We start from the raw sequence: 12,060 nt of genomic DNA on the forward strand, positions 1-12,060 counted from the left end.
AAGTTTTCATGCTTGTAAACTGTTTAATAAATTCAACCAAAGCAATCAAAGAGTGAGGAAAGATGTACAGGTTCGTAAGTGCTTGTGTAACTGCATTGTGAATCTGGCCTCAGGTCCTGGCTCACTTGGAGACTTATCAGGGAAGAGTAGTCCTTTTGGCCCCTTGGTGGCCGGCCCAGCCTTGGTTTCAGGCGCTGCTTGCTTGGTGTCCAAACCCGAGGGTCTTCCCGCGGCTCCGTCTTTTTCAGCAGATCAGTTCAGCCCAGTACGAGGCTAGTTCATTTTTCTCCTTGAATCTTTGCGTCTGGTTTTTCTGACTCGAGTCTATCATCACTTGTATGGTATGTAGGTGGCTTCGTTGCTGGTTTCCCATCTTCGTACCTCATTTCGGCGACAGTATGAAGTTGCCTGGCGGTCCTTTCATTTTTTCGTATCACTGCGTACGCATACTTCAGTCTCTGATCTTGTCTTGTACTTCCTTTCGTGGTTGTGTCAGACCATCATATGCCAAATCCTGGTGGTCGTTTTGTTCATTTGCAGCCGTCTCCATCTTTTATGGCGAAGATTGAGTCTGCCGCTTTCCGAAGGGGTCCTTGGATTATTGATGCTTGGTTGGTCAGACCGGGTGTGCATCATGTGTTGTGTCCGATTGAGGCGCTGCCGTTATCTGCGCGCCATGGCTTTGGTGGCCAGGGATGCGCTTTGGGTTGACCCGGTTTCCGTTCTTCCCTGTTCTAGGATGCGGGTTTCCCAGGTCATCTGCAAGGTTATCAAGTCTAACCAGCCTGCGATTTGTCCTCGTGCCCATGACGTTCATAAGTTTGCTGCTTTGGCTGCGGTCTTCGGTAACGTGTCTTGGGTTGACATTCGGGCATGGGGGTTTTTGGAGGTCGAACAGGATCCAGGCTGCTCGCTACCTTGTCAGTGTTCCGGGGCCTCATAGGGCCTGTGTCGCATTGGGTCCATGGTTGCAGCCAGTTGTCTCGACTTCGAGTTGAGGAGCAATGTCTGACCACCTCCCGGGTAAGTCCCTAGTCCCTAATATCTTTGGGTAGTTAGCTCCGGGGAGCCGATGGAGCTCCTCTAAGAAAACCAGCATTGAATGTAATGAAACTCCATTTTCTGAGTGTGACCCAGAGGCTCCCCGGCAACCCTCCCTCCCTCCAGTCGGCAGTGTTTTCGCGCGTTTTGACATCCTGCCTCAGAACTAGGGGTGTGGATCGCCAGCATGAGGGTCTGGGGCTCCTTCTTTCCCCTCTCAGGGAGTGGGGGTGGAGGGGTGTTCACAGACAGTGGCATGGCAACGTGGTGGTGTCATGCTAGTTTGCTAGTTTTCATTTGGGGAGGTCTGTCCACTCGTTCAGCTTTCGGTAGTAATATTTTCACCAAAATAGCGGGTTTGCTTTGGGGCGCCTACCTTTCTGGGTGCCTGACCCGGTCAATGGCAGATATTGAATGCTTCCAATCACACGGGGTTTCTATAGGCCATTGCTCCTTGTGCCTCACTGAGGGGGCCAGATTCTGGCTCGTGGTCCCTGGGGAAGGCCTGAACTCCATGCACTTTGATGTCAGAAGTCTAATATATCCGTATCAGCCTGGATAGCTCCGGTAAGCCTCCAGGTCACACCCAGAAAATGGCATTTCATTACATTCAAGGTTGGCTTTTTCACCTCCAGCCTGCTCATGTGCTGCCTGAACCTTCCTGGTCTTTGGATCGGGTTCTTTCTTTTCTTTCTTTTCCTCATTTTGTCGTGGCCTCTTTAGTCGGTAATTGTTTTCTGGCAGCTTTACAGTATTTTTGTTGGCCTTGGCCTCCTGGGCTCAGGTTGGTGAGCTTCATGCTCTCTTCCTGCGCCAGGGGTTCTGTTCTTTTGGTCCAGGTGGTCTTTTTGTTAGGTTGCAGCCTTCTCCTTTTCTGGCGATGAATGAGACGGCAGGCTTCTAAAGAGGTCCGTTGGTGAGTGGATGCTTGGTTGGTTAGGCCGGGGATACATCACGTGTTGTATCCGGTGGCGGCTTTACGCCACTACATGCAGACCACTGATTTTGTCATGGTGGACACTCTTTGGGTGAATCTGGTTTCCCTTTTTCGATGCTAGAGGGCTCGTGTGTCACAGATTGTCTGCAGTGTCATCAAGTCCAGTCTGCCTGCGGTCTTCCCTCGTGCCTGTGACGTACTGAAGTAGGTGATGTGCACCACTAATGTTCTGGGTTGACATTCGGGCATGGAGGTTTTGAAGATCGAACTAGCTCCTGACTGCCAGATATCTAGTGATCGTTCCAGGCCCTCTCTGGCCATATATTGCTTTGGGGCATCTGTCGCGGCCTTCAGTCTCTTCTTCGATTTGAACCCTGCATTGCTGCCCCCTCCCGGGTAAGTCCCTGTTTTTCCTTCTCTGTGGGTTAGCTTCAGGAAGCCAACGGGGCTTCCCCAGAAAACCAACGTTGAATGTAATGAAACGCCCTTATCTGGGCGAGGCCCCAGAGTCTCCTTCATGCCCTCCCTTCCTCCGGTCAGTGGTGTTTATGTTTTACATCAGGCCTAGAACTGAATTGGTGAGGACAGGTTCGCATGAGCCAGCTCCTCCTCCCCCGGTGCAGGGGGGGGGGGGGGAGATACACTAACAAGTAGAAGTACTAGTTGAGGGCAGGGTGGCTAGTTTCTGTTATTTTCTTCTTCTTTTCTTTTCTTTTAACAGGAGTTTACAGTATTTGTTCTTTCTGGCTGTAGGTCGCAATTTTACCAGCTAGTTGTTTGGTTTGGTTTGCCTGTCTTTCTGGGTGCCCACCCTGGTCAATGGCGGAATATGACATATTTTAAATTTAAAGTGCTCATACGCCATTCTTCCCTGCGCCTTGCTGAGGGGATTAGGTTCTGGCTCTGGTTCCCGGTAGGCATAGGAACTCTGTGATGACTTCAAACTAATATAGCACATACAGTATAAGTTTGGATAGCTTTAGGGAGCCTCCATGGCCTCGCCCAGAAAAGGGCATTTCATTACATTCAATGCTGGTTTTTTAATTATCTTAATGCCTCATTTATTTAATTTTTGCATTAAATTGAATGGCTACGTGTTTCAATTGATAAGTCCACTACTTTGATAATAGCCAGAGCATATGGAGTTCTTCATATAAGTTTGTGGATTTTTATTGCATTGTAACAGTAATTGTATAGAATAAGTGAGAAGAATTAATAATTTTATGTATTTTTGTGGTTTCAGAGATGGCACGAAATGAATGTCAGACCATGATGGGCATCAGAACAGACTCTGATAAAATGAATTGTGTTGAAAATGAAGTCAAATCCCAAAATGTATTGAGTAGAATCAGTTTGTACATTATTAATGGTCTAGAGCACGCCTTCTACACTTATGGGGCTGCCATTGCTCTCCGCCCAGCTGTTTTCATAATTTTTTGTGTAATTATGACAGCTGGCTTTTCTGCAGGCCTACTTAACTTCACTGTGGAAGAGCGTCCATTCAAACTTTGGATTCCACAGGATTCTGATTTTATTAATGTGATGGAATGGCAAAAGAAAAATTTCCCTTCTGAATTCCGAATTCATGTTTCTATTTATGAAGCAGAAAATGTATTGGACAAAAGTGTACTGATGGAGATGTTAAGAGTTCATGAAGCTGTTGCTAGTGCTTCAACAGCAGATGCAACATGGGACATGGTGTGTGCCAAAATGCCATCGATAGTTAACTCTTTCTTTGGTCGTAAAAAGAGGAGCTTGAACCGAGATATAATTTCAGAACAAAATACACATGATGCCTCGTCAAGAGTAAAGCGAGAGGACAAAGAGGACGCTTGGTATGACTGGAGTACTGTTCTCGATACAGAGACATATTGTAGTTTATTGAAGGCAATGGAACAGAAGTGCATGGAACATAGCATCCTTGAGGTCTGGGGGTATGATGAAGGGGTAATCAGTAATCTTACACCTGATCAGATTATTGAAGACATAAACACTGCAGAAACAAGTGCTGTGTTTGGGTTCCCAACAAACTTCAGTCAGTTTTTGGGAAAAGTTGAGAAGGACAGTGAAGGGCGATTAGTTAAAGCTGGAGCTTCACGGCAAGTATGGATTACTCACATCAACCTCACAGCAGTAGATGATGGGGATTTTGTGGATGATGGAGGAACAGGCATGGAGGTAGACACTGTAAGCTTTAACTGGGAAAAACAACTTATTAAAGCTGTGTTAAATAAAAGTGAGAGGCCAGATAACATATCTGTTTATCTCATGGCATCTTCAAGCTTTGGGATGATTAGTGAAGACACAATAGTAGGAGACATACAATATTTGGGTGTTGGTTTCCTTGTAGTGTTCATATATATTCAGATCATGCTTGGAAAGTTTAATATGGTAGAGCAACGACCCTTGTTATCACTAATGGGACTCGTCTGTGTTGGAATGTCAATTTTTGTATCATATGGAATATGTTCCATGTTTAATGTGCCATTTGGACCAGTAAACAATGTCTTACCATTTCTTCTCCTTGGGCTTGGAATCGACGATATGTTCGTAATAATGCAAGCATGGAACAATCTTAATCAACGGGAGAAAAAGCACAAGCTAACAGAACGAATTGGGTTTGCTGTGAAGAATGCAGGTGTTTCAATAACAGTTACCTCAGTGACTGACTTTGCTGCCTTTGCCATAGGCAGTGGGACAGTTCTCCCTGCACTGAGATCCTTCTGCCTGTATGCTGCTGTGGGCATTGCTGCTGTTTACTTCTTCCAGGCAACATTCTTTGTCGCGTGGTTCTCATTAGACCAGAGAAGATTGGAAGACAAGCGTCATGGATATATATGGTGCTGGAAGCTTAAGAATTGGACTCCTAATCAGTGTAGTCAAAAAGATCTATGTCAGACTTTCTTTAGTGATATTTATGCCAAGTTCCTTTTTAAACTGCCTGTGAAGATACTTGTTCTGTTTATCACAGTAGGTCTCTTGGCAGTGTCTGGATGGGGGCTCTCAAATCTTCGACAAGAGTTTAATCCTATATGGTTCCTCCCTCAGAGCTCATACCTCTTCCAATTTTTTATGAAGCAACAGTATTATTATCCATCATCTGGGGAAATGGGATATATTTATTTTGGTAAGATGAATTATTTTGATGAGCTACCCAAAATTGATGAATTAATGATTCAGATGAAGGAGAGTGAATACATTAGTGAAGTTGATAGCTGGTATTTGAAATATAAAAGTTATTGGGAACAGCAAGGATATTCAGTGCCTGATCCAGATGAGACTGAAATGGAGTTTCTTGATAAACTTGGCATGTTTCTCCACTCTCCTAGTGGATCAAAGTTTCGTGTTAGAAATTTTCGTTTTGATGGCACTTTGAACTGCACAACAGCAGCGCCACCAATCTTAGCATCCAGTGTAGAATACAGGCATCGGTACCTTTCAGGGTCCAGGGAGAAAATCCAAGCAATGGACAACCTCAAATATATTATTCAAAGCATGAAATTTAATGGTTATGTGCAGCCCTTTTCAATAGCATACAGTGGGTGGGAAACTGACAAGATTATTGAAAATGAGCTCTATCAAAATATGGGGCTTGCTATGATGGTTGTATTTATTGTGACACTTATTTTAATTGCCAACTTGAGCACAAGTGTGATGGTGTTGGTGTGCGTGATGATGACACTGGTGGACATGGGTGGGCTGATGCACTGGTGGGGCCTCACTATTGACACTGTTTCATGCATTGATATTGTCTTAGCCATTGGTCTGTGTGTTGACTATGCTGCTCACATAGGACATACCTTCATGACGAAGAGAGGCACGAGGGATGAACGTGCAAGACTTACAGTTGCCACCATTGGTCCGGCTGTTCTCAACGGAGGCTTCAGCACCTTCCTAGCTTTCATCTTCCTAGCTAACTCAGACTCACATGTCTTCATCACTTTTTTTAAGGTACGTTAAATAAGAATACTTTATTGTATGATATAACTTGTTTATACAGCTTAATATTTCATTATAAATATGCAGTGCTTACCTATCAGTACTCTTCTCTCAGTGATTACAGGGTAGTGAGATCTAGTTCTTTATGCCCCGCCTCCTTGTCATTCATGCCTGCTGAACCAATTTCTCCGCTCAACATTAATGTTTCCATCATAGTGTTCAATTTGTTCGTTTCCATCATAATTCTTTATAAAGTAGCAGATGTAATTGACTTCAATAACATGTTCCTTTAACCACCGTGCTGCACCGAGTTTATTGTGAAATTCCCCCTGTGCGCATGAAATAAAGTGTCCCAAAAAATTCTTTTTTCTTCGTAAAAGGATAAATTCCCTTCCCTGAACATGTCTATGTAAAAATAAATACCAAATTCCACTTACTTTGGCTGTGGGGACATGGACAAGGTGTGCTGTGATGTCATCGGGGCCTGGTCGCCCGTGCATGAATCGGCCAGATATGGTCGCGCGGGCCATTCAAGCACTGGGTGTTGTCACAAATATTATTTCAATTATTTATTCTATGTATTTCCAATGTGGTTCTATTAGTTTTTTATTGTATATGATGCATATTTGTGTCCTTTACAATATGTATACAGTGGAACGTTCATAATGTTCCATGGAACTGTGATACATGTGTCAGTAATGTATCAACAATAAATGTTTATTGTCTCATTATTACTTGTTAAAAATTCACTAAAATTACAATATGTACAATTTCACACACTATTTACACAGTAACACACTGTATTACACACTCAGTACTTCGGAAGTGAGTAATAATCAACGAAGTAGTTCATGGTGCACAGCGCGACTTGGCTCTTGTTGCACCAGGTACAGATAAATTTTCGCTTCCTGTTTCTTCATTCTGTGTGCTTGCAAATAATGCACTCACATACCCCCTTGGCTTTAGTACTTGTAGGTTGTAAGTAGCCAAGCTTGTAAAGCATAAGGTAGTATTGAAAAGATTATAGGAAAAGATTAATTTGTAAGGCAGTCTTGAAAAGATCGCTTTGTATGGTCCCACACAGGAAGAGATTCAGCTTGCCTCAAAGAGTGTCCATCAGTCAGAAAGAGATTCAGCTAGCCTCAAAGAGTGTCCATCAGTCAGGAAGAGATTTAGGTTTCTTGAAAATATCTATGGAAAACATCACCATGGAAGCCGCTAACACTGTTCATCTATGCTACTTGTATCAGATGCATCATCACTGAACGCAGAAACAATTCATCTGTGTATCATCTAAATAAATTGGAGATAGCATAGGATTGCAAGGGTGACGCTCAGAGCTACAACTGGATACGCTCGCTGTATCGTCCTCATAGGTGCTGTATCACTTGCATCCGACCTTTGTGTTAGGTCCTTATTGCACCTAGCTTCACCAATATTATGACCCTTATGTTCTTCAAACAATAAGGTTTGAATTTCACCAACAGAGCGTTATCTTTCAACACCGCGTCGGACAGGTGTTTGGGAGCCAGAGGCGCGTACGCCCCCCATGGTTGCTCATTCAGTACTAACCCAGCCAGCAGCCCTAGGGCATTCTGGGAATTTTTTCCAAGATGGCTGCCTCTCATTGGAGGTCCTAAGAGTCCATTTCGTACACAACCAACCTCTCACACATTTAGAATGGGTACGGAAAAATAAAAATAGAGTTTTCTCGATTGGCGCAGTTTCCTGCCAACCGAGAATACTCGGCTGGTGCAGTTAAGTGGTTAAAGCATTCCACTTGCCTACCACCCATACAGGAATAAGACCTTCCTTATGTCTTTTTGACTCAATTGCATATCCAGCTTCCACCGATGTCTTCTTCTTCTTCATTATACATGCAGTGAAGGTTTTTCTTCCGATGACTACACGAGTGGTAATGTTAAATAATGTTCATAATTTGGCAGAGGTTGAAAGTTACTGATGTCTTCTATTTGTGTGAGGATAAAGATGAAAATAAACATATGAGTGGAAATGGACTCAGGACGGCAAAGATGAGGAGTTGTGTTGTAAGTGGTAGTGAAGTGTTGCTGTTCTTTGAGAAATGTGTGGTTTAGTCAAGAGACTGAGTTTGTGAGTTGAAGTATGTTTGGGAGTTAGTTGCAATTCAGATAGCTTAGGGTAGAGTAAGTTAGAGTACATTAACACTTTCATGCCCCGGGCATGCGCGCCGGAAACTTTGACGTCACGCCCCCGGCGGTGTGGGCGAGAGTGCGACGACACCGAAATGTGTATACTAGTTTCAGTTTTCTCACCTTAATTCTCGTGCTACATCGTTCGTTTTGGTACCATTGTGTTTGCAATAGAATTCCCTACAGGTGTATATGCATATAATGTCCAAAAGCCCGGCGTGACTCCCCATAGCAAAGCCTAAATTCAGCAAAAGTTACCCGTGAGCTCACAAAATCAGTAAAATGTGTATGCTCGTTTCAGTTTTCTCACCTTAATTCTCATACTACGTCGTTCGTTTTGGTATCATTGTGTTCGCAATTAAATTCCCTGCAGATGTATATGCATATATTGTCCAAAAGCCCGGTGTGACTCCCCTTAGCAAAGCCTAAAGTTACCCGTGAACGAGCACCAAGTGGCACACCTGCAACCTAATGTGTATACTCATTCAGTTTGATAACATCAAATTTCGTGTTACGTCGCTCGTTTTGATATCAAATTGTTCACAATATAAAGGGGGAGTATTTTAAAACTACTGTCTCCACTCGATCATCCGGACTATATGGGAAGGACCCCCAGCCGGATTAGCACGTTTTTCGGATAATGGTACTTTTTCACCTACGAGTCCAAAAGTGACCATTTCCAACTATTTTTATACTACAAACAACATAATTTGAATTGCCTTGCCACATACAATTATTAAATATTCAACTAGAAACCTCAACTTACCTTGTTGGTGTTCGTCTTCTTGATCGATGCCACACATCTTGAAGTTAAAAATTCTTAACAATTTACGTAACCTATACTAACACAACACTAAAATTAACACTTAAAATTACTGTACAGTTCATTAAGCTAAGTTAGTTTTGACTGCCAGCTGCTGAAGCCTCACTGGTTGAGGGCATTTGGGTTGCCTGTGAGGCCTCACTTGTTGAAAGCGCTTGCTTGCACCTCACTTGTTGAAGCGCTTGCATGCCCTCACTTGTTGAAGGCGCTTGGCTTGCCTGTGACGCCTCACTTGTTAAAGGCGCTTGCTTGCGCCTCACTTGTTGAAAGCGCTTGGCTTGCCTGTGGCGCGTCACTTGTTGAAAGCGCTTGGCTTGCCTGTAATGCCTCACTTGTTGAAGGGGCTTGGCTTGCCTGTGGCGCCTCACTTGTTGAAGGCGCTTGGCTGCCTGTGACGCCTCACTGTTTGAACAACACATAACTTGTCTTTAATTGCTAGGACAATCTTCTTCCTCTTAACACTTCCAGAACGATTGATGCTGCTACCAGACATATTCTTGGCCAAAAATGTTCAAAGTTAATATGAAAATAAAAAAGTTATTTAAAAAAATATTTCACTAATGGCGCAGCACTGTGTATAACACGAGGGACGGACGCACATGGGTTGACCTGTGTTGGACGGGTCCACTTGGGATAGCGCGTTACGTAGGCCGCCAGGAGGAAAAAAATTCACAATATTTTTTAAGGAAACTTCAGCCTGTGCACAATGCTTTTAGGAAACTTATTTATTTGTTATTACATAATTACTAGTAGTTATTTCATTTGTTTTTGGCTATGATTAATTGTTCTAAAATTAATGGTAATTCCTGTACCCAGGTGGTCCCTCCTGACGCACCCCTCCCACCCTCCCAACACCACCCACCCACCCCACCCCCCTCCTCCACCATGCGTCTAGAGCCACAGACGGGATTAATACGGTATGGCCGTATTTTCATCCAGCCAAACCAGCTTTTATTTGGTTCCTGTGGCCAGACATGCAACATATAATTATTAAATATTCAACTAGAAACCTCAACTTACCTTTTTGTTGTTCGTCTTCTTGATTGATGACTCATCTTGAAGTTAAAAATTCTTGACAATTTACGTAACTTATAGTAACACAACACTAAAATTAACACTTAAAAATACTGTACAGTTCATTAGGCAAAGTTAGTTCTCACTGTCTGCTGAGGATGCCTCACTGGTTGAAGGCACTTGGGTTGCGTGTGCCGCCTCACTTGTTGAAGGCTCTTGGGTTGCGCGTGCAGCCTCACTTGTTGAAGGCGCTTGGGTTGCGCGTGCCGCCTCACTTGTTGAAGGCGCTTGGTTTGATTTTCGTACCATATATGAATCAAGTGTTGCTTGCCTTCTGTGTTCACTGGCCAGTTGTATGATCAGCTCTTTTGTTCGCCTAAGGTACGGATACATGTTTCCAACCTCTGGATGAGCACAATTTGATGAAAAATTTATTAATCCGTCAACATACGTCATGAGTGTACTGTATTTCGTGGTCATTGGTGTTGGTTCTTCACTGCCTTCTTCATCCTCTTCGTCCACCTCACCAGTAACAGACTGTAGAATCTCGTCTTCACTCATCACACCATATCCTGGATCATTGGCATCTTGTTCAAGCCAATCAACCACATCCTGTCTTTCTAAGTTTTCGCCGGCATTTCTAAACATTCCATGGATTTCATCTGTAAATCCTTCAAAATCCATTTCTTCATCATTTCTGACCGTAGACGTGAGGAGTTTTTTCCAGGAATTTTTCAAAGTCGATTCCTTTACTTCACTCCATACCTTGGCCCAGTTATAGATGGCTTCCTTGATTGTATAGTTCTTCAAATTCTGAAGGTTTTTTTTAGCCCTGTTATCCACACCGAGTTCAATATCTTCCGGAAAAGGCAAAACCACCAAAACTTCGTTTAGCATTTTTTTGGTGTACAACCTCTTCGTAGCACAGATAACTCCCTGATCCATAGGCTGAATGAGAGAGGTTGTGTTAGGAGGAAGTGCCATACACATTATCTTGCCATCATGTGAGGTTAACGTGTCAATTCTGGGGTGGGCAGGCGCATTATCAAGCAACAGTAAAGCCCGAACTTCGCTTGGCCTTATTTTGAGTTTCTTAATTTGATAGGCACGAACTTCCCTGCAGAACACGTCATGAAACCAGGAAAGAAAGATCTCCTGTGTAAACCATGCATTTTTTGAGTCATAATATTTCACTGGCAGTCTGTCCATGCAATGTTGCAAGGCTCTTGGTTTCTTAGATTTGCCAACAATTGCACACGAGATTCTGTCTGTGCCGTCGGCATTCGCACACATCATGGCTGAGAGCCTGTCCTTGCAAACCTTACGTCCTGGCACACAACCCTCACTCCTCATTGCTAGAGTTTTTTCTGGTAAACTCCTCCAATACAACCCAGTTTCATCTGCATTATAAATTTGATACGAATAAATATTATTTGCCACAATATATTCTCGTAATTTACGTTTAAATGGTTCTACACTGCTTTCATCTGCACTCAGTTTTTCACCGACAATTTTCCTCTTCACAATATTGTGCCTACCCTTGAACCTTGCAACCCACCCTTCACTCGCTTCGAAATTCTTTATTCCAAGGCTTGCAGCAAACCTGCTTGCAGCATTTTGTATTTCTGGGCCGCGAATTGTCACGCCAACTGTGCGGTGCTGAGCAAACCACTTGTACACAGCCTCATCCAACTGCACATGCGTCGAAGTTTTCATAGTTTTTCTAACAAAACCTCTGCTAGTGCTTGCACCTTCACTTTCACACGTTGAAATGAATTGCATAAGTTTCTCTTTTTGTTTCCTTATATCAGAAACAGTACTAGTGCCTATATTATATTCTATGGCAACACTTGAGGTCGACCGGCCATGTTCACAAAGTTGTATAACACGTAGCTTGTCCTTAAGTGTTAGGACAACCTTCTTCCTCTTTCCACCTCCAGAACGATTCATGCTGCTACCAGACATAGTCTTGGCCAAAAATGTTCAAAGTTACTATGAAAATAAAAAAGTTATTTAAAAAAATATTTCACTAATGGCGCGGCACTGTGGTGTAACACGAGGGTAGAGAGCACATGGCTTGACCGGGCCTGGACGGGTCCACTCGGGGCAGGAAGGAGGCACGTTACGTAGGCCGC

The 12,060-nt window shown here is 43.4% G+C and overlaps 1 protein-coding gene across 1 annotated transcript in view; it reads left to right on the top strand.

Moving 5' to 3' along the window:
- Nucleotides 1-3,230: 3,230 nt before the first annotated feature.
- Nucleotides 3,231-12,060, top strand: part of LOC123766093 (patched domain-containing protein 3) — a gene marked incomplete at its 5' end in the record, with an annotated part of 81,690 nt that continues 72,860 nt past the window's right edge. The window contains 1 exon segment of the mRNA XM_045754936.2: nucleotides 3,231-5,929. Within this exon segment, the coding sequence (XP_045610892.2) occupies nucleotides 3,231-5,929 (2,699 nt within the window).

Source organism: Procambarus clarkii, chromosome 9, assembly GCF_040958095.1.
Source record: "Procambarus clarkii isolate CNS0578487 chromosome 9, FALCON_Pclarkii_2.0, whole genome shotgun sequence".
Lineage (NCBI taxonomy): Eukaryota > Metazoa > Arthropoda > Malacostraca > Decapoda > Cambaridae > Procambarus > Procambarus clarkii.